Source organism: Periophthalmus magnuspinnatus, chromosome 5 (assembly GCF_009829125.3).
Source record: "Periophthalmus magnuspinnatus isolate fPerMag1 chromosome 5, fPerMag1.2.pri, whole genome shotgun sequence".
Lineage (NCBI taxonomy): Eukaryota > Metazoa > Chordata > Actinopteri > Gobiiformes > Gobiidae > Periophthalmus > Periophthalmus magnuspinnatus.
The window spans coordinates 5,917,008-5,941,139 of record NC_047130.1 but is presented as its reverse complement, the minus strand read 5'-3'; the positions used below and the strand labels follow the sequence as shown (position 1 = coordinate 5,941,139).

Genomic DNA, 24,132 nt, shown 5'->3' with positions numbered 1-24,132 from the left:
CTGATACAAAGTACTTAATTCAGCAAATTATCATCCATTACACACAGCTACTCCGAGGCAGTGGAGTCCATTTGTCCTGCAGTTAGAACAAGCTATTGCAAAAAGAATAGGAAAGAACTCTAAAGACATGGTGTTAGCTGTGGCCCTTTGCAGCATAGAGACATCACTTTTAATTTCTACAGTCCCACACACATTCCCCTTCATTTTATGTCCCTCAAGGTTTATTTTACCTAAAAGCTTGTATTACAAATTTTACAGTGTTGTGCAGTAATGATAAAAATTGTCCTTGGTTTTGTGATGAATTATTACATTGTGTCTTTAATATACCCTTTTAAAATGAAATGGAAAGAGAATTTATACTTGCGTTTATGAAATCATTGCTTACTTTTTCATCTAATTTACTTTATTGTTAATGTGACGTAAATAATTTTGGTCCAACAGCTGAGCCCTGTGAGACACCTCAAATTTTTATCTTCATAACAGTTTGTAACATGATGCCCTGAAATTACTAGCATGGGTGGGCAATATAAACAAAAAATTATATCTTGATACTTTTTTGAGTATCTTGATAAAGATATTTAGACGATATTATCTCAATTGATCAGAAATGCTCTAAAATGTGTCTTTAAATGCATAAATTAAGTGCCAGATAAGTGTGTAACGTTACTCACAAAAATTCACAAATATCTCTTTATACCCTTGTTTGGAAATTTATCATTTAATTTTTTAATTTTTATTTTATTTTAACCAGCTCTTTTTGTGGCATTTTTATTCAAAATTATGCCCTCTCATTGAGATACAGATATACACACACACATACATATATCAAATTGCTGACCATGGCCTGTCTTGTCCTCAGGTATGAGATCCGGGACACTCACATGGTGGAGGAGAGCGTGCTTCAGGTTCTGAAGGAGCGTGCCGACTTTGACAACTACAAGCCCCGCCCCTTTAACATGCGTGAGTTCTACGACCGCACAGGCCACGACATCAAGGACATGCTGCTGTCCTGCTACTTCAGAGGAGGCGAGTGCAACGCCGAAGACTTCAAAGTGGTGAGTGCTTCAAAGTTTTATGTGGGCTATGATGCGCTGGCTGGCAGGTTTGTGGTTGGGTTTGCTAGCAGTTTGTTTATCCTTTAGTAGTTTAGCTGGTTGATAGCTTAAGTCGACCCAAATTTGTATTAGTGGACTAATTTTAAAGTGGAACTAAACATAGAAACTCGGTTTCTCAATTGTATGATTATTTAAAAAGGGAACAAAGCCCCGCCACTGCAGCCAGGTGTTTATAATCAGAAACACCAGGGCCTGGTCATGGCAGTCCTGTGTGATGTCACATACTGGAAATAAAATCTACTGGAATTGACAGAGACCACTGGAGACAAGATAGTCATTTTAGTGCAAACTAGATACATTTGCACAAAGCTGCAAATTTATCTAGTTTGCACTGACATTGCCAAAAGGACTAGGAAAAGTAGACAATACCATCTGTGTAATCCGTCAGTTGCCCAGGTATGATCCATAGTAAAAGAAAAATTCATATCTGTCAACTGGAACTAGCTACACTGAAACTAACACAGCTATTGTAGGTGTCTAGCTCCTCCCTTCAGGTAGGTATAAGGCAGTGGCCAGTAGTAACCTGACCAGATCTGAAGAAGCGGCTTGGATCAGCAGAGAAACATCCTGACTCCTACAACTTTCTGTTCCGCTGACAGATTTGAATTGTTCTTTTACTATAGTAGACAGTACCATTCAAACACCGTATACACAGTTTAGTTGTAAAAAAAAAAGTGTATTTAGTGTTTAGTTCCATTTTAAACATTTAAATGGAACAACAAATGTAACAGCAGGGCTTGTTGTCTGAAGATTTGGAAGTGAATCATGTGTTTAATCAGCATTTTCCATAAATACAGTTTCAGAACTATTCTGTATAAAGGTCTGTGTAAAGTTGTTTTGCTTAAACTCCCATGTAGTCGTAATGTTGTGAGTGCAGTTTGAGTCAGATTCGTGGACAAATTATAAAAAAAACATTTTGGGAACTTTTGCCATGCTCCCTAGTTAGTCGAATAATCAATTGGCTGGGCATATTTTAGTCAACTAAGAATTTCTTCAGTCGACTACAGCGCTGGAATGTTGTGGCTGCTTTGAGACAATGGTTTCATGTCTGTTGTGGTGTTGTCACAATACCAAAATTCAACCTTGATTTTAATGAGGAAAAATATCTCATTGCAATTTTTATGAAAAGCCCTTTGATTACTCAATAAGAAATAGGCTTTATATTTTCAACACTTTAACAATAATGGACAAATGCTTTTTTTGAGACAACAGACTGTATTTTTCACCATAAAATAATAGAATTTAATTATGTGTTATGTTACCATGTTGTTTTATACTAGTTCTGTATTAGCTCAAGATAATTCTAAAACTCTAGAAAGATCAATTTTGTCCTGTTTATGTGATTCACTTCAATCAGATATAGATCAAAGTATACAACATTATGAAAAGGGACCACAAAAATGAGTTAAATAGAATCATAATTTTCACAATGCTCTTTGCTTCATGGCAAATGTTGCAAAAATAAATAGTATAAAGTAAATAGACAAAGACCTGAAAATGAGGTATTATTGTTCTGTCAAAGAAAAATTATGCTTGGAAGTGTTATTTCATTTGACTATTTATTTTTGCTGTTGTAATTTCTTTTGAGATTTGATCTACAGAACTATACAGTTGCTTTACTAGTTAAAATACACACAACGTAAAGCACAGAGTAGCATGCCAGGATCAAACTTCAGTATATACTTTCCAGTTACCTTTATTAGATACGATGAAATAACTTTACTTACCTTAACTTTACCATACTTGCATTTATGTATTTTACTGTGTACTTTTGCATATTTTGATTAATGTTGTCCAGAAGCAGCTAAACAAGCATTTTTTTACATTATTTCTCTGATTGCAGTTGGAAATACACTACGCTTTTGTACATTCACTGCTCTATTGCTTGCTTATTTCAGAAATGGGTTGCTTTGGTAGATTGCCCGGTAGCCTCGTTGTCATCTGTTGCACATATAGCCATTACTTGCAGCTTGTGTGACCTCCAAGCTTGTACACAGCTTCATCAGATTGAAGCACTGATAGAGCAGTGCCCCCCATGACCCCATTGTGGAAGCATTGTGCGGAAAGAGCGGAAATTATGGTTTGAGATATGGCAACATGTACTGAATGCTATCTATTTTTAGTGCAATTAGAGGATTTTAGTATTCCACTGAATGCTGTAGGTGATGTGTGGTGTATTCATGAGATTGACATTCAACCCCAAACAAAAATGTTGGAGGCACTTAGATATAATTGATGTAAAAGATAGCATGAAATAATTTAAATGTTTTTTTATGGTTTCCCAAGACTGCATAGTGATCTGTTATATCAATATGCAATGGTAAATGACACACTGATTGACAACTTCACTGGCTGCGTAGTATTGAAAAACAATTGAGTCAAGCTTTGCATATGTCCAATGCCAAAATGCTAACCGTGCGTTTCAGCAACTTGATGTCGCCTGCCACGTCCAGATTGATATCTCTCTGTATTTTTTATACAAATTGATATCAGCCTGGTCCCCTCTCCTACCATCATGTCTCGAGTCACAACAAAAATGTTTGTGCAATCAGATTTTTTTTTTTTTTTTTTTTTTGGTGACGCATGTGAAACGAAGGAGCTGATTGGTCACCTATGATTTACAGACAAAATGGGCGTGATTGATAGGTGGATTAGCCAATGTTGGAAAAAATAAAGGAAAAAATATTGTATGAGGCTAAAATCGTTATAGATTTCTGCAGAATGGGGGAAGCACTAAACTGTTAATCTGAGGTAAGATACATTTGTTTTCATTTGTTAATCATAGGTGACCAATGAGCTTCTTCGTTTCACATGTGTCACTGCAAAAAAATTTATCTGATTGGACAATCCTGTTTGACCGGGCTTGAGGCGCAACTGTGGACACTGGGACCAGACTCATATCAATCTCTATAATAAATACAGAGAGATATCATCCTGGATTTGCCAGGTAAGCCCCTTGTGACATTTCTTCCCCTTTCTTTTTTCCTCATAAGCAGCCATATTTGTTTTGATACAGACAGACCATGCGTGTCCCTGACTGGCTAATCCACCTGTCAATCACACCCATCTGGACTTGGGAAGATTCACCAGTGACCAAACTCACATCTTCGTAAACTATTGAAGAAGTGTATATTCTGGTTTCTTTTTTAATAAACTATTGAAATTGTTATAATGAGAATGAATGTGGCACCCAAAGTCACCACAATACACCATCAATATTACATAAATGTTTAGTTGTTGTTTGCAGATTTCTGAACATGTTACAGTTTCATAAAAGTAGTTCTTAACAATTTATATCTGGTTTAGGCAAAAGGACAATTGTAGTGTCATTTTATTTTTACTGGTTATGTCTCAATATCACACTTAATTATTTCCTCATTTTACCCAACCTTTATTCCAAACGTACACAAACTGCATGCCTTTGAATACCCCCCTGTGTCTTGCAATAATCTTGCTGTTTTATCACACAAGGCCGTTTTAAATTGAAAATCCATAGGCCTGTGTGCATCCCGTGTCCTCTCTATAGCCTTACCTTATCTCCCCAGCTGCACATTAAAGTCTATGGCACTGCAGCGGGCTATAGTATACATGGTTTAACCCTCTAATGTGCTGAGGTGCCACATTTGCTGCTGTTATCCGTGCTGTTGCCAGGTGGTGGGTCCGGGGGTCTGGTTGTACTATGGGGACTGCAGTGGACAGGAATGAAACAGCTCAACATAGAGAGATAATGGTGTGGAAAGAGACCTGGGAGAGAGACAAGGCTGTAGTGAGAGCACACTGGCAGAGCAGCTGTGAGTAACTGTGGGAGGGGATCTCTTGTTTATTGTACTGTAGTTGTAGCTAGATGTGGGTGATATACTAAAAAAATCATATTTTTTGGATCCAGATCACAATTTTGACTGTCACGCTTCATGCATTTGGTACATAGACTGTATAAATGGACATACCTAACCTGCTACCGGCTGCGTTCCAAATATTAAGTGAACATAGGCGTACTTCTGGCTTCATCAACTCTGGCTCAAATTCACTTTACATTATAAAACTGTCATTCCTCTCTCTGTAAATGCTGCTGTCAGGCTTGTCATTTCGGTTTTAAAATGTTCATATTAACCTGTTCTACATGATCCTGGTATTGTTAGTTCGCTATTGTGTCTGTAAATCAAGATATAAACATTAATAAGAGACAAATCAGATGCTTTCTTTCCCCAAGGACGCTCCCGCAGCATTAGCAACAGGTTTGATTGACAGTGTTGCTAATGACCCACCCCCTGCCAAACCAAGGCTTGCAGAGCCTTCAACAGCTTCGCTCCAGATTGGCTCTTTGGTTGCAATGAACTCACAGTCAGAATTCCTAATATTCAACTTGGCTCCAAATTCTCCCCTGTAACTGCTAGCCTCAATGAGCTTCATTTGACTGGAGCCAAACGACTTGGGTGACGTCACACTCATTTAGTCCACTACTTTATACAGTCTATGGTTTAGTATATACTGCCTTATACTGTCTGGAAGAGGTGACGTAAGTCTGTAGTTGGCTAATATCATATGTCACCTTCTCAGATCCTTACAGATGCATCTATTATTGCTTCAAAATTGCACATATGTCACATCAAAATGGGACCAAAACTAGAATTAAACCGGGTCAAAGCTAGGACTAAACCAGGACTAGAACGTGATCAAATCATGTCTATATCACGACGAAACTGGGCTCAAACCAGGAACAAATCAAGACAAGTCTGAACACACATTTAGAGATATTTATTTAGGCAAGGAAAGTTTCTTTGTATAGCACAATTTAGTTCACAAAGTAATTAAAAGTGTTTTACAGAATAAGAAAGACAGTAAAATGACAGTACAACAAATCAAGTGCAGAATAAAAACCTTTCATTACTGAATACAAACTATTACCCACTGTAGCAATTGGTAAACGGTTATATTAAAATGGCTGTACGCATTTTCTTCCATGTAATTGAGCAAAATTTGAAACCAATGACTGCTGACTGCATCTAAGCGCACTGTTGGCATGCTAGTTGTTTTTAGCTTCACTGTGACAGCCTCTGAAAATTGTGGAATTGCGTTAATCAACTCATCGCAGTGAATATATAGAATGCATGGATGCGGCAGGAAAATGAGGAACCAAATTAGTTTTCGCATTTTAAGACCACAAATATGAGTATTGCAGTATACTTTGTTGTGCCACGCTGTTTCCAAACTCTGTAAACAGCTCCATATTGAAATAGCATCAACTTTATAATATCAGAAGTTGTGGAGTCTGCTAGCGTCACACAATTCCGTCAGCGCATTAGACAGATAGAGATGAAAACTAAAGATGGATCGACTTAAGGCACCTTGTCTCCAGTGACTTCTGCAGACTCCCCTGGTAATGCTATCTAATCTCTCAATAAAAGGACCGTGGGCTGTCTGCTTTGTCGGGGCAGAGCTGACATTGTGTTGTGTATTATCCAATCACGGGCGTACACAACACGGCCCCTCTCTTTTCAAAACCACCTTTGTCGCATGCCTTACAAATCCTCAAGGACGCTTTTCCAAATCACTAATGTTCACTTAGTACGTCTTTACCCTTGTCTGTGACCCCATTAGCGCACAACTCCGACGGTCTCATTCAGTGCTCTTCACAAGTGTGCTTAACTTCTGAGAGCTGATAATAAAACGGAAAATTAACCCCAAATCATGATGTGGAACTTGTCCGAGCAAAATAGCAGCAAGTAGTAGACTGTTGCTTTTCTGGCTTAATATTGTCCACCAAAAGCTTTATATTATATTATGGTTAAAAAGGAGGTATTACTATTCTATGGGGTATTAATTTCTAACAATATATTTTGATCACCATGTTACCTTTTATTGTTTCAGTGGTGCATGAAGTACTCAATTTTGTTATTTAAGTAAAAGTACAGATACAGAGGTAAAGGTATCACATGAAAAATCAACTTAAGTAAAAGTATTTAAGTACCTGTTTAAAAATGTAGAGTAAAAAGTAAAAGTATTTCACATAAGTGTAGTTAATCTGTGTAAATGTAGTGATTTTTTTTTGGTCAACAGTAACAATACGAATCAATTTCTTCATTTTTCCTATGTATTTTGTGTATTTATTTTTCTTTGCTCACAGCCGAAGCTTGAATTAAAAAACTTAAATCAGGATGCTACCACGAACATGGTAAAAATAACCCCTCAAATCATATGAAAAGTACTTTTTACTTTTCAGTCCAGTTAAAAAATGTTGTGTAGAAAATACAGATACCTGCTCTCAAATGTAGCACACTAAAAGTAAAAAGTATCCACTTTAAAATGTACTTTAAAATTCGACTTTAGTACAGTACTTTTATTTTGTCACCTTCCACCACTGTGTTGTTTTGAAAATCCTGCCAAATCAAAGTATTAAAATGTTTGTTTCTTTTTTGATGCTTTGAGTCCCCCGTCTCTTTGCTTTCCACACTAAGTCACTCCCCCTTCAGAGCGCTATTACAACACAATCAGCATGCATTCCTCTAATGTAACTACTGCACATCACATCAGATTTGTGAAGTTGTAGTGTAATTTGTGTAAAGCTTTTGTATATTTATGGAAAATTGCCCTGTGGGAGCATGGGTGACATCAAGACTTCGACAGAATCATACTGCATACTGTAAAGAGGGTTTGAATAGAGCCAGGGAGAGATCACTAGATTACTCCAGCATGTATGGATGACATACAAAAACATAGTAGAAGCCTCCGAGAAGTAATTTTGCATAATATCCCTTCTTGTCAAAATATTGCAGTAGTAACGCTGGAATTATGACCTTAACGCACATTTTGATTTTTTTATCCTAACAGTATAATGATACAACATAAGTATTAAAGGAGACATACTCTATATTCTGGATGGCTTTTGTGCACTTTGTAATTTTCCGATGAAGAATCTGCCACCTTTTCTTCCCCGTTCAGATGTTATTGCTTTATGTTATTGCCTTGAGTCAGAGTCAGAACAAGATTTTTCCCATTGTCAGCGAACAAAATTTGTTTAGCGCATTCGGAATTCCCCGTGCATGTAAACGTAGTGACTGTAAATGAGCTTCACAAAGCCTAAAATTTCTCATTGGAATTTGTAATATAAAGTCTAACTGATCACTGACAGCACACATACTTGAATCAGTGGACGGCAATTGGACTGATCAAACATCACATATAATGAAAACATGGTAGGCCGTCAATCAGTCTTTAGTCTTCCTCATTTACGCCGGACATTGTGGACATTTGGTAATTGCGTGTTGCTGGCTGTAGATGACTTCAATCTTTGGCTCAGACTGAGGAGACAGCTCTGGGACTTATTAGAGAACATCCCGCTCTGTGAAAGATTAATGGTGACAAACTTGGACTGAGAAGATAATGAACAAACCAAATATAACATAAAAGAAGGCAATTTATGATACAAGAGCTGACATTAATTAAAAGTGCACATGTAATTTTTCAGGTGAAGGGTCCACTACCAGCTTGTCATCGTGGCATTGCGTTTATTCATTTACAGGTGTTTGCTGAATGTTGGCTTCTTCTTCTTCTTTTTTTTTTAATTCAAAGTTTTGGTCTAACCTTGTAACTGCAACTTATAAATCAAAATAGTATTACTCTAAACAGTTATACAGTTTCAAATCTAACGGATCTGATCATTTTCAGTTAGCCAGTCAGATTTTAAAATACTAAACTTGGCATTCTAGTATTTACAAGTAGTGACTTATTGGGTTGTTCTATGGCTTTTTCGTTTAGTTTTTACATTGGTTCAACTAATGCAGCCCTAGGGATGTGTCGTGTTGTCTCATCCCAAATGTGTCATCCCAATTGTCCAGGCAGAGTAATACCATCACGGCGGAGACAAGAAGGTGACGGACCCTGTGTGAGAAAGGTGACATAGTGCACCTCTAAGCTATTAGAATGATGCAATAAGAAGAAGCATGTGTGTTGGTTGTGTTCATTGGCTGAATTCATTTCCTGTCAAGGAAGTGGGAGAAGCAGAGGGAGAAGGTAAACAGCTGGTGCTATTTATAGAGCTATCCTTGACAGAGGCGCTATTGTGGTGTTTCCTCTGGACACCGTATCTACAGATTGTATTGGCTACATCTGGTTTAGATGAAGAGAACTTGAACAGGAAGTGGGAATATTGGTTAGGAATGCACACAATTATATTACTTAACAGTCTTACATGAGAATGAAATGCGCACTAATTTCCTTTACAGTGTCAAGTTTGTATGCACTGGCTATAAGTGCATTGCACATTATGCCGTGTTTATGCCTTGTATGACCAAAAACAAGCTGAGATCGATATCAAGCGCGCCTATCTTGGACTCTTGATCGAGTGAACCTTCCTCTAGCTGCATCCATGATCAATCTCCGTGGAATGGCAGAAGAGCTCAGCCATAAAAAGGATCATATCTCCCCCATTTCCCTTCTATTTATCAACTTTTCCAAGTGCAAAAACACTGCTAGCATGCAGCTCTAGCCTCAGCTAATTGGCACAACTAAGATCACATATCTAAAGCTTGATATAACCTTAGACAAACATGTTATGTTAACCGTTTACTGGAAGCATATAATGTAGTTATTAGTGCTGTCACATTACTAAAACTTGATTTTGAAATGTGGGCATATGTATGTATATCAAGACATTCACCTTCATCTGTGTAATCCTTCAGTCGTCGAGGTAGATTCCATAGTGATCCATGGACTTACACTAGTCTATGTGTCTTATACTTGTTCTGACACAGCTCAAGATCATTCTAAAGCTATCAGGAAAGGTTCAATTCTGTCCTGTGAATGTGGCTTTTTTAGTATTGATACCTGCTCAAAAGAGTATCTAGTTTCTATACTATTTTTAGTATCAATTAGTATCTTATTTTTGATCATTTTTACAACCCTATTCTCTATAATCAATCCTATCACCTGTCTAAGGTGAACACCGATTCTTCAGTCTAAGCTCAGAGTGATGGAGCTGTCTACCTCACTCTCTCCCCATCTCTGCGGACCTGGTGTAGATAATGTTGATGGGTGATTGATGTCGCAACCTTTAAGTTATTCCTTTTCAAAGACGTGAACTCGGTCGTGCCTGTCTGCTATCCCTCTGGAAAAACTCTTGACGCGAACTTCAAATTGAGTCACGGGAGAGTTTCACATAAAGAATGGGAAACCGGAGAACAAAGGAAACGGCATGTGGTGGAGCAAGATAGAAATATGAACAGTGGGAAGCTAGCGTTCTGGTCGGATGGTGGATTGAAGTCCCTAAAACACAATGGTAGCTGTTTTAGTTGTTAGAATAACGCAACTATCGTAGAAATGCAGGTTGGCGTTTGGTTAACTTCAAAGGGACGCTGTAAGAAGCTAATTTACCTTTTCTAATTCTTTTGTTCAAATTCCTCCCACTTTTGGTTAAGAGAAAATTAAGGTTTGGTGCAAATACATTCAGATTAAATTATCGATTTTTGGTCAAGAGTTCTAAAAATACTTCAAGTGGGACCGAAGATCTAAACTCACTCGCATTCACAGCCACATTGTAAATAGAGCTGATAAACTGGGCACTGCCTGGAGGAGTTTCCTGCGTAATCCTTCACTCCTCCAGTCATCTATAGTAAAAGAAAAATTCAAATCTGTCAACTGAACAAAAAGTTGTTGGAGTGAAGACTTCTCATCCAAGGCACTTCTTCATTTCTTCTTTGAACAGGAATGGGGACTTAGACATGATCTATGTCTTATTGGCAGGACACGCTTAGATTTAGGCATTTTTTTTGCAGCAAATTGACCTAGTTTGCGCTAAAGTTGCCAATAAATGACTGGGAACAGTAGTTAATGCGATTAAAACACCATGTACACAGTGTAGTAGTGGAAAAAAAGCGGTTTTAGTGTTTAGCTCTACTTTAATGTGCATGTTTGTGGTTGATGGGAGAAACGGGAGCAGCTATAATAAATTCAAATGACGTTAAGAGATGAGGCAAACTCCCCACAGAATAGCAACACATTTTTCAAGAATTAAACCAGTGACCTTCTGGATGTGACGCTAATGTCATAATCAAATTGCCACTTGGCCACGTTTAGTATGAGGTTACAAGTCAATAACCTTTACTTGTCGTGTCTTGATAGCATAGCCGATCACAGATAGGTATAAAAAGGAAGTCATGTTATGAAAAGTACTCTGCTCTATTTTGTTTTAGTTTTTTGTCAACATATTTTAATTGCACTATAAAATAATTAATTCATGACATGATTTTTCAGTTGCTATAGTAAAGAGCACTGTACAATAAAATACTACTGTCAGCTGGAATGGGAAAATCACTAAAACGAAACAAAAATGATTGATGAATACAATTAAGAGTAAATGTTTTGAAATTATAATCAATAGAACAAACTAAAATGATTGAGTGGACAAGTTGAAACCCATTAAACTTTGATTTTAAAGAGGGGTTTTATGCTAAATATATATATATTTTTTTAGCTTTCTACCATTTCATAACATTGTTCTCTCATCAAATAACATGCCTGAAGAGGTTTTATATGTCATCCATGCATGTTTCGGTAATTTAGCGATCTCTCCCGGGTCCTATTCAAACCCTCTTTACGTTTAGCTGTACGATTCTGTCCAATTCTAAACCCACAAGCCTATGTCACCCATTCTCTCACTCGACAATTCTCCATAAATATACCAAAGCATGAGATAAAACTGTACACAGCAACTTGATCAACCTAACGCTCTGAAGGGGGAGTGACTTAGCGTGGAGAGCGAAGGGAAGGAGTACTCAAATATAGCATTTTCAAAACAATAAAGGGTAACATGGTGATCTAAATATGTTAAGTGTTAGCAGTTAATACCCCATAGACGTAAATACCTCTTTAAACATTTATACTAAGTGCCTGTGTACTTGAAGAACTTTTTTCTGTAGTCGTGATCATAGCGAAAATCTATCTTGACTTAATCAGTAGATTTTTCTGAGATCTTTCCCCTGTCCACTTGAGACCTGTCATTACATTTGATTGGATTGCTGAAACAAACATCAGACCTGCCAGGGGAGGTATGGACTTTATGTCTTCGCATCAATCCATAGAGTAGTTAAAAGCTGTTTAAACCGAGCACAGCGACGGACTGCAGCGTGACGTGTTGAATATATTGCTGCAAAATCCTTAAGTAAATCCTATCAGCCCGTTTAGTCACTTCCCCCCAACGCGGCGTAAACCCAGACGCTTGCGTAATTACCATGATAATTCGATTGAACCGTTGGCTCCATTTCAGCTGTCCATTGACCTTCTCCCGGCCGGCCCCAGTGCTACGCTGAGGTGTCGCTAAAGAGGTGGAATCGATACAGAGAGCTTTTCCGAGGGCCTTCCAAAGCTGGATCACGTTTCACCGCAAACACCAACCTCAATGTGTGAAAAGACAGACACAGAACTTTCAATCAAGGCTAATATGAAGCCCGTATGGGAGATGGTGTTGTCCACTAACTGCATTTGTTTATGGTTTGGGGAGTTTGCGTGGACTCAACATCGTTTAAGGGCTAGATGTAGAAAAATTGATAATATCGCTGTTCTAGTTGGGGAAATATGCAAAATTTGAATAATGTGTATATGGTCTATAATAAAAAAGTGATATGTTTGCTAGACTTCATCATCAAACTTCAACATCAACCAAGACATAGTTACATTTTAACACACTCCTGAGGCCCCCCCCCCCCCAAAGAAAATTCTAAATATACAATATTGTTAAAAAATTATGAGGTGCTATAAATAAAGGTCAGAATGAATATATAATAATATAATATGAATAATGGCAGAAACATTTTACAAACTGTACTCAGTTTGTATCTATAATGAGTCATAAAAATGATTTATTCAATCTTTAACCTTTTAATGCTTAAATCTTATGATATAGTCAAAAAATTAACCAACAATTCTCCATAAATATACAAAAGCACGATATAAAACCTTATACAGCAGCTTGACTAACCTAATGCTCTGAAGGGGGAGTGATTTAGCGCAGAGAGCAAAGGTAGAGGAGACTTGAATATACCATTTTCAAAACATTAAAAGGTAACATGTGCACATGATAAATACTCACTGCAAAAAAACAGCTGGTCCAGCTTCCTTATATTAGACGAGATAGTATTTTTTGTCTGTATCACACCCCTCTACTCAGGGGTCACTTTCTACATAACGTGATGTTTACTTTTGTTTCATTCTAACTTCTTAACCCAGTGCAGTTCCCTGGGTATTTGGGTTAGTAGGGCTAAATATAGTAGTCATTGCTGTTTCTATTTCACAATTAATCAAGGCTTTTAAATGAAGTGAATATGCATATGTAATGTATGGTGATTGGAGAGGCCATTGGAGCAGAATGGCTCTCATCAGTCAGCCCCAGAACTGCTTGTGGTGAGAACTAAATGCATAGGGTAAAATTAAACTGGACTTTATTATAGAGCTTGGTGTTGTGTGGTCACTTCTCAGAGAATTTCTAGTGAGCCAATGGAGAGGATGCTTAATACAAAAAATTAGCATTCATTAGCATTCATTCAAAAGTATACATATATACATATACATATATATTTATCAGTAGTGATCCAGCAGCTTATCAAGTTGTTCCATGCCATTTTTGTTTACTTTTTAACATTACTTTCACTACTGTATCTTCATGGATCTTTTGCATGTATAAAAGGCACAGCTTGAAGCAATGACATCTTCAATGCAGGATTACTCAAACATGCATGAATCACTCTAAATACAACTTTGAATGGGTAAATGAAAAAGGAAAACAATTGCAACGTGGTTGCAAGCTTTAAAAAGTCAATTTTGCACAATTTGAGGCTTTGGCGTTTGATCCTGAGCGCTAAAGGTTTTACAAAGAGAAGATTTGTTACATTAGAATTCCAGTCTTGTCTTTGGGCCCGTTGCTGATTTGGCCATCACCCATCTCCATCCCACTGAGGATAAATCAATCAGCTTACTATTACTATTGAACTCTGTTAGGTGTTTGATCAGTTTGCTAGTTGCTGAGTAATGGATGCATCGCTAATAAAGAAAGTCTCTTTTCTAAGGCTGCTCTAGATCAAAACCATTTTCAGCATAGACTGTATATATAAATGGACATAGCTAACCTGCTAGCCGGCACGTTTCAAATCGGAAGCGATCATGAGTGCTTCCGCCTTCATTGACTCTGGCTCCAGTTCACTTTACATTTTAGTCTTAAAATGTTCAGATTAACCCGCTCTACATGATTCTGGTATGTTTATTTTGCTACTGTGTTCGTAAATGAAGATATGAACATTAATAACAGACAAATCAGGCGTCTTCTTTCCCCGAAGTCACTCCCGTTAGCATTAGCAACAGGTTTGATTAACGATGTTGCTAACTCGCTTCATTTGACTGGAACCGAACGACATGGGTGACATCACATTCACTTAGTCCACTTCTTTATTCAGTCTATGGGGCAAGCAGAAGGTTTGGCAAAGTTGTTGGTGCGTTTTCTTGGTTTGGATCACAAAATTGTTCATAGAAGGACACACTCTCAGTTGTGCCGTTGCTCATGGTTGTGCCTGTTTGGGTTTTTGTGTCTACTGGAGTTTACAAGGGGTGACAACGAACACTATGTCCTCTTCATAAGTGGCAGATGATGCTGTGATCTGGAGTGGCCTTTGAAACTGCTAGAAAATGTTAGCGATGCTCCTGAACCATGTGTTGTCATATTCACCAACGAGACTAGAGTATAAGCAATGATAAGTGAATAAAATTGTTGTTAGCATGTTTTTTTGTGGTTGGGGTTTCTTAGATCGCAAAGTCACATTACTGAAATGTGAGGATTTTGCATGTTCTCCATATGGGTGGGTTTTCTACTTGTTTATCTTGATCTAGAATGCATCCCTCATTGCTCCTACAAAGTTGCAGATGTGGATGGGTCAAATACACAGGAAATACTTCAGAGAGAACAGAATATAGTAAGCTTTATTAGATTTAAGTTGACGTATGAAGCATATATGCAGCAAAATTTGACTGGCTATCTCCAAAACTGCAACCCATAACTCATAAGTTTCAATAGACAGAATCAAATATGGCCCAAATTTCAAATCAAAGCTGGTTATGCTGCTTTTTTAGATCCTGTCACATACAATGCACGTGTTGTAAATTGGTCTTAAAGGAACTGGGCTAAGGGGTTGCAACATTGAGTCTTTTCATTAGATTTTTACCAAGCATACTTTGAATGTGCACTTTAACTAAAAAAGGGCTCTGCAGATAATCAAAGACAGCAATAGAAGGTGATCTTTATTGGCAAAATACTGTCCTTTATCCCGTTTGACCCTTCCGCAACTATAAAAAATAAAATTCGTAATAAATTGAGCGGCAGATATTGAGCAGAGAGAGGAAGAGATGTGGAAAGTGTAGCCCTTACAGAATCAATTATAAATGGTTGGGTTGAGATCAGAGGCTCTGGGTGGCTTTGGACCGAGGGAGAGAGATAAAGCCGGGTTAGCCGGGGCTGCCATTGGGAACAAGCAGGAGGGAGTGAAAGGTGGATGCAAAGGGAGAGAGGGGAGACCAGCAGAGCAGCCAAGAATAAGAAACAGTCATTACATAAAGATCTCATAGAAAGGCTGCAGTGTATGAACCTGAAAGTAGATTATAGTATCCTAATACATGTTTAGGCCTTGACGAGACGTGGTAAAATTGGTATGAACTACATATGGTTTTCTCTTTGGCAGCTTATACAGCTTAAAGTGCATGAAGAATTTTCCTTTCTGTGTCAATGAAAATAAATCTATAGGCTAATCACACACAAACTTATCAAGCTAATTGCTACTCTACAACCATGATAACTCAAAATTTTGTGTTAACAATATCAGCCGTAATTCCAGAAATCATCCCTATTGCAATGTAAGAACTCTCACCACTGTTTTTAGCTATGAATTCTTCCACAAGAACTTGACAGATGGCAAAAATTGTGCAGTGGACACCCATCGTTGGATGAGTGTAACTAACCCTTGCTAATATAAAATTAAACTGTCTGCCAATCATTTCATCATTTATAATTTCACCAATATGTTTTGTCTGTCACTGCTCCTTTAGTTAAAGCCGGTTTAGCATTTGTATCTTTTAAACCCGAGTTAGCTATGTGCCTGTCAAATTTTCATTCATCATCTCCATACCATTTGGGAATATTCTTTTTTTTTCAACAGTCAACTTCTTGACCTTTACTCCTCTTAATAAATTCAATAGTAACAGACATATACCAGTAGCGTGTGGTGATTTCTATTTCAATTCAGAATGGCACTTTTTATACAACTACACAACTATACATAACTACAGATGAGTATATTTATTTTTTACTTACATATTAAATCTTGAGCCATTTTGGAGAGAAATTAGAGAAGCCTAGACCTACATAGTTTAGTAATATTTATATGTATTGAACTATTTAACACCCTGTCTGTACAAACAGGAGTAGTGAGTGGGCTATTTGTTTCTTCACAGATTTGTCCTACTCAAACACCATATTCATGCAACTGAGCCTTCAGTACTATGTTCGACATAATTATTATTATGCATATATAAACCTTACGAGTCGTTAATGGCAGCTCTATACAAATGTAATATACAGCATACAAAGTACATTCATGAAGAGATGCTAATGACTGGTCAGACAGGCACACTGGTCAAACAGGTGCACTGGTCATAAGTCCTCAGGTGCGCCTCATGTACACTTAATAGAAATCTTCTCAGATGTCTGATTCCTCCTGAGGTTTATTCAGCGCTGTTCAAACCTGCTGTGATTCTCAGTATGAATGCACAAACATTTAAAACAACTCGCTGGCCTCTCTGGTTGTAAAAGCAGAGTGTGGCACGCCAAGATAATGAGACATTTTAAACCACGATGCAGTCTGCTCATTGACCAGTAGCGTGTACACCATCACTTTAAACGTGCTTTAAACAGACAAATTTAAGGCAAAACTGGATTATTTAGATACAATTCAAAACTATTTCATTATACTCGTGACAATAATGATTTTAGATTTTGCTGCTTGCCTATATTACCCTGACTGCACACAATTGACATATGCTCATTGTCTATTCATTCATTTCCCAAATCCTACTATTATATTTTATTAAACACTCCAGTAATCACCCAGGCAAGGCTAGCAGGTGGCACAGTGCTGTTTTTGTTAGCTAATTAGCATCTGGGGACGCATTAGCTAGGCGTTTCCCTCCACCTTTTCATGTCATTTGGAACATTTTATTGTGAACTTGTTACAATTGCCCTGGATCTAGTTCATTAACACGTCTGAACCTGCAGAGGGGGCTATCCAGGGACCAGATGAATGGTTCTGACATTTAAAGTTGAGAGGCATAATTACCGCAGATGATTGATGAGAACAGCCGACTTCCTCTTATTGCAAAATCGGTTTCTTTTAACTGTGTTATTAAAAATGACATTGGGAGGAAAGATGGTCCAAACATGATTTTTTCTGGTCCTTATTAATGTGGTCATGATTAGAACATTTCAAGTCTGATTACGATAAGGACAAGATCCAGTACCAGTTTTGATACTATGATGATGATTAAAACATTCCCTTTTTAGACAAAATAGAATGTAATTTTCTACACAAAGTCAAAGCTATATAATTAAAATGTTTTTCTAATAATTCCAATAAAAAACAAGACCATTCAGGAAAGCTTCAAGTTTGCATGCTGTTTTCAGTATTGATACCTGCTTGAATCATTAGTACCATGATGTATTGTAATGTATTTTTATGCATCATTGTTTAAACACTGGAAGTGTACAGAGTTTTTTGATGAAACATACATTTTGTCTTACCCCTGTACAGATATATTGTAAAAGCAGGTGTTATAGTAAAAATTAGGCCACTGCGTGCTGTTTGCATTTAATTACAAAGCATTTTTGTAGTCCGTGAACATGCTGGTTGTTAGCAGTGGTGTGACAACAAAACTCAGTTTTGTGGTTGCTGAAAGTTGTGAAACGCTCCATTAAACTCCTTGTGGTAAATAATCATTCTGTGTAATGCATAAGGAGAGTGAGGAATAACTTTGGGCCGCTGTAAAATGTTTAAAATGAACTAGTTGTTGTTTTCACATAAAAAAACAACAACAAAAAAAACAGCTATAGCACCTTTAACTTCATTGCTTTTCAATTTCCATTTAAAGATGTCTGTGTAATCACCATAAACTGTTTAAAGAAGTGGATTAAGTGAGTGTGACGTAACTCATAGTGTGAAGCACATCAAGGGTAGCGGTTATAGGGGTGAATTTGGAGCCAGGCTCCATATTTGGAATTCTGACAACGACCATCATAGCGACCAAAGAGCCAAGCTGGAGCGAAGCTGTGGAAGGTAATGCCCCTTCCCTCTGCTGAACCAGTGGTGTGGGTGTTTAGCAATGCTGTCAATCAAACCTGTAGCTAACGCTAGTGGGAGCGACCTCGGGGAAAGGACTCAGATGTTTTGTCACTTATTAATGTTCTTGAGTTACAGATACAAAAGGAAAATAAAAATACCAGGATCACGTAGAATGGGTCAATACGAACATTTTAAGACCAAAATGATGAGCCTAAGAGCAGGAGTTACAGAGAGAGGGGTGACAGTTTTTTTTACGTAAAGTGAATTGGAGCCAGAATCAATTGTAAAGTGAATGCAGCCCATGATCACTTCCTATTTGGAACGCGCCGGCTAACAGGTTAATTGTGTCCATTTATATATACTGTATATGGTAATCTCCCAGTTGTCCAGGTATTAACTTTCCATTTAAACTCACTACTTTATTTAAAAAAAACAAATCTGATGCACTGAGGACAAGTTGTTTATGACACATACGAATCCAGAGATTTGCGCACCTTGAAAAAATATTGGCACTATGCATTCCTGTCCTTCTATATGAAAAGCTGATATGGATATGGAACATGAGGATGGCTTGGGGGGATGTTGGGGCAAGGATTCTCTTCCAGACTGCAGACTCTTGTTGATGTGCCCTGCTCTGGTGCTTTGGGATTATACAGACAGAAGAGCTACAGAAGTTCAAGATTCCCCGGTTCCCTGATGAATAACATGTTTTTATCTTACTGCCATGTTTTGATTATTTCTTCTGTCTCATGTCTCCTGGGAGTGTCCAACAGTTTGAAAATATGTGCTGCCATTTTATATTTTGTGGTTGTATTGTAAGATACAGGTAATCACAATGGAAGGAACTGTCAAGATGATTAGAAACAAAGCAGTGCTGTGTTCCTCCTACTTGCATTGTAGTCAGCTGAAGAAAATCTTGGCTGACTAAAGACATACCCTGTGCATCAATTACTTACTACAAGAGGGCGTGACATTTGCAAAAGCTCTGAAAAACATTTCTATGATCTGACTGACAAGACAAGAAAAATACTCGCAAACTGTTTATTTGTTTGGAAGGCTAACATATGCATTCTCTGTATATCCAGCCATCCATTTTCTTCCACTTATCTGGGGCTGGATCGTGGGGGCAGCAGTCTAAGCAGGGACTCCCAGACTTCCCTCTCCCCAGACACTTCCTCCAGGTGACCCGTGCCCAGAACATTCTCCTTATAAATCCCAATAAAATATTTAGTTGACTCATAAAAAATTTGCTTGACAGAGAAGCTACTGACCAAGTAATCGACAAAAGGACTAAAGGATTACAGCCTTAGCTCTTACTACAGACAGGATTTTACATAACCGAAACTGCATTTGGTACATTTGTTTAAATAATTCTTATCGCATTAATAATCTCTACTGATTATACATGGATCCACTGCAGAGATTTTAGTAACAGACAGTTGACAGTTGCTATGATACAAGCACTTGACTGGCACATCATATAGGTGTCAAATGTCTATGTAAAATAACACATGCTGATAGAAATGATTGAAGCTGGTGGCTTACGACAAGAATACTGTGGTTTTTACATTCAAATATTAGGCCATTGTTAGCACTTGTTTACGTGTTTGTTCACTTGTCATTGGGTCTGTCATTTTTGTCGTGTTCTTGGGCAAAACACCTCAACCACCTTGCGTTTAAAAGTGGTAAAAGTGTGATTTGCTGGTGGTTGGAGGGTCAGATGATGTAATTTGACAGGTTTGCTTCTGTTAATCTCCAGGGCAGCCACCTCCATCAGGGACTAATACAATGTGAGTAGCAAATCCTAAAATGCATTTACAATTTTGATCATGTTAAACCTTTGAATTGTCCCCTTAGTTTTCTATTTTCTTCTACAGCACAGTATAGAGAGTCACCATTTCGATATTTTTTTCATCCATCCTTTGTCTTCCGCTCATCCGGGGCCAGCAATCTAAGCAGAGACTCCCAGACTTTTCCCACACCAGACACAAGTGAAATGGAGCCAGTCGATGGAGCTTGAAGTGCAGTCCATGATCATTTCCTATTGGACGTGCCGCCTAGATGTTAATTGTGTCCATTTATATATGTACAGTCTATGGTAATTCCTCAGTTGTTTAAGTAACTTTCCATTTAAACTGATGCACTCAGGACAAGTTGTTTATGACACATGAGAATACAGAGATTAGTGCATCTTGGAAAAATATTGGCTCTATGTATTCCTGTACTTCTATATGGATATGGGACGTAAGGATGGCTTGGGGGATATTGGGGCAGGAATTCTTTTGCAGACAGCAGACTCTTGTTGACGTGCACTGCTCTGGTGCTTTGGGATTATACAAGCTACCAGAAAATTTACATAGTGCACTTTTAAGTACCAAAAGTAGACTCACCTTCCTTAACCTCCTTAATTAAGAGGCTGCCATGCAGGTCTAAGTATGCAATGCAGCAATTAGAGCATTTCCATGACAGCAGGGGTGATATATTGTATGGCTCCTTATTAATAAACCATAGCACTATAGTTTCGTAACCACAAAACTTTATTACTGCTATAACATACTTAAAATGTATTCAAATGGATCCATGTCTTTCGTGTCCATGGACGTTTACTGCATGGGTACTTTCCTTAAACATTTGAAGTTTTGATTTAGTCTTATTTTTAATTTTTTTCCCATGAACTTTAGACCGAGCTTTCTCCTAATGCTCTTGGACTATTAAGAGTTACCGTTCAATATATGTTAGCTGGAACAATCATTTTTGGAGGTCTATATTTATTGTGGGTAATTCTTAGTACTAGTTAGGAACTTTTTTGCTATTTTCCTGTAGATTTGAGGCTTGAAAAAATACTTCTATGACTTATTATACAATGGTTTATTTTTTTTCTTTATCATATTGTACATTTAGATTTTTTTGGGGGGTATAACTCAACTTTAGTATAATATATCGTACTTCAAAGTTTGTTATCATGACAGGTCTATAATGATCCTTTGTCTTGCCTCCAGAGCACCAGCGCTTCCAGACTGTCCCAGTTCCAGAGTAAGTCATCTGTCGCATCAACAGTTGTCAGCAGTCACTTAATAAAAGATGTGTTTCTTTTGTAGCTTGTGTAAATACTTGTCTGGTTGAACACCATGTCTTCACCTCGCCCTGCTCAGCCCGAGGGCCATTCATCTGCCTCGAGTTGGTGTCATCGCTGTTAGGATTTAGATTGAAGTTTGAGACTTTGTGAAAATAGGACAGTTTCAGGGACTTCATAAGGAGGAAACAAGCTGTTTATTTACACTGCATTTGAGCTTTAAAATACTTACAAGTTCCAATTTCAGTTTATTTTTTATAGTTCACAACAGCTGTCGCCTTGCAGAGCTTAACAAAATTGATTTAAAAGCCCCGTACTAAATTTTTTTCCCTCATGTAGTTCAGCAAAATCTGTCTTGCCCCAGTACAGATATATTGTGTAATCCACTCTTGAGTTCAGAACACGTCCGCTGTGTACTGTCTGCATCTAATCATAAAGCATTTCATTGTCCAATAATCAGGAAGTGTGCTTTAGCATGCTACTTGTCGACGGCAAAACTGCTTTATCTTCTAAAAGTTGCAGAAACGCTTATAAACTCATCACTGTGAATGATTAGGATGTTCAGAATGCATAAGGTGGGTGAGGAATAACTCTGAACCACCGCAAACCATTTAAAATTAACTAGTTTTACTTTTCACTTTTCAAAGACACGTACAGCGCCTTTGGGTCGCCATGTTAATAGGTTAATTTTCTTTGACATGAAACATAGTTGTGTGTAGTCCAAGATTTCAAACTTTTCAAATGGTAAAATGTGTTCAGATAGCAGCTTGTTGTTTTGGCAGATAGCTGACATTTCTCTGTATCTGAGCGGTCGATATTTCAATTGCGCCTTACATTAATAGCTATTTCCCTTTTTCCCTTAACAGTATTTTTCCCTATTGTGAGAAGGTTGTGGGCTTGATTTATTCCAAATGAAGTGTACATAAGTTTGACTGGGCTCATTTGGGTAAACTGTATTCCGCTCCCGTCGCTCGTTATCTTTCCTTGTCAAGTTTCTTAAGCTTCCCTCTTTTATCTCCCTATTCCCTTGTGATGGATTTTTTTTTCTTTTTTTTATGGCTGCAGTGGTCGGGAATTTAAAAGCATCAGAAATCACTTACAGATTGCTGAGAGCACACTTCACACGCTGCCGAGGTACTGAAAGTATTCACCGGGCCCATGTAATTTATTGCTGTATTCATCATTTAAATGTGGGGCTGTGGGTGTGTGCTAGCAGGTCACCGGGTCTTAAAAGTTGCCAATGAAAAAGCAAGATTCGCCCATACACTAAAACCGCTGACCTAGTTCCGATGTTCACTGACATCGGCGAAAAAGTTATCAAACAAATTCTCCAACATAACCGTTCAGGATGGTAACTTTCTCAGTGGTGATAAGAGAGGTATTCAAAGGGCGGAATATGCAAGAAAATGTGCTGTGACTATGAAGTGAAAGGACTTAAGTAAGCGTAATTACCCAGCCAAAAATAGTTAGCATGTAGCATAAATACAGAATGAGAATGGGTTTATGGGCCAATACTTTTGAGTATAGTTATAGTTAAGTATAGTTGCAATGTTAAATAATAAAATAGTTTGATCTTGCCGTAATGATGTATAAGGCATATAATCATAAGCTTCCCTCTTGTTTACAGATGTTATTCGAACAAAGAGAGAGTCAATATCATCTTAGACGAACATGAATATTCAATAAAAGTAAGACTAGAACCAGTAAAAAACATTGTATTTCTGTTCGAGGGGTTAGTGTGTTGAACAATTGTGATGATAAATTAAAAAGCTCCTACACAATAGAAGTATTTAAAAAGAGGTATAAAACATTACTTTTTGAAAATTACAGGACTCAGGAATGATTTATGTGAACTGCCATGGTTTGTAGTTTTTCTTTTGTTACATATTGAGTCATTTGTTATAGAACTGATGCTGCTTTTCTTGGAATTCTTGTGCGTTATTATTAAATAGGGTTAGGCATTATAAGTAATTTTTTTCGGTCATAATAGAGATGTTATGTACAACCTTATACAAGTTGAATAATGTTTGATTTGAATGTAATGACCGAATAAAATACTTACTTACTTATTAATGGCACAGTGGCAGAGCGGATTGCGGATTCAATTCTCATGATGTTGGATACACTATTTCTCTAGATTGGTGTCTGTCATCTGCAGAATCTTGCCTTGAGTTCTTCCTTTTATTACAAGTAATTCTTTTGAAGCTTTTTTGGGAATGCTTGATTTTCAAACTGTGAATGAAGGAAGTTGATATTGAAATCGATCCAGCTCAGTCATAGCTCTCACAAACAATGGTATTCACATGTATGCATATTTGGGCCAGTGCGCAACTTAAGAAAAGGTTTTTCTGATGGCAGAACCAAATGCAGCCATGCTCATCCCAAAATGTGTTTTAGGAGCATATCGGGCTTGATTCCAGGGATTGAACTTTATAATATGTTTTAAAATGAATATGATTTAGACAGATACTGATTTGATTCTGAACAGGTCACTGTCAAAACTAGAGTCTCCTGCTCAAAACCATGCAAGAATACATGTAATATCACAGCTAAAGGTGCACTATGTAACATTTTCTGGTGA

The 24,132-nt window shown here is 37.6% G+C and overlaps 1 protein-coding gene across 1 annotated transcript in view; it reads left to right on the top strand.

Moving 5' to 3' along the window:
- The window catches only part of asic1b (acid-sensing (proton-gated) ion channel 1b), a 369,979-nt gene that overhangs the window by 25,271 nt on the left and 320,576 nt on the right, over window positions 1-24,132 (top strand). Inside the window, exon 2 of the mRNA XM_033966986.2 lies at window positions 860-1,055. Within this exon, the coding sequence (XP_033822877.1) occupies window positions 860-1,055 (196 nt within the window). The remainder of the gene's footprint in view (window positions 1-859; window positions 1,056-24,132) is intronic.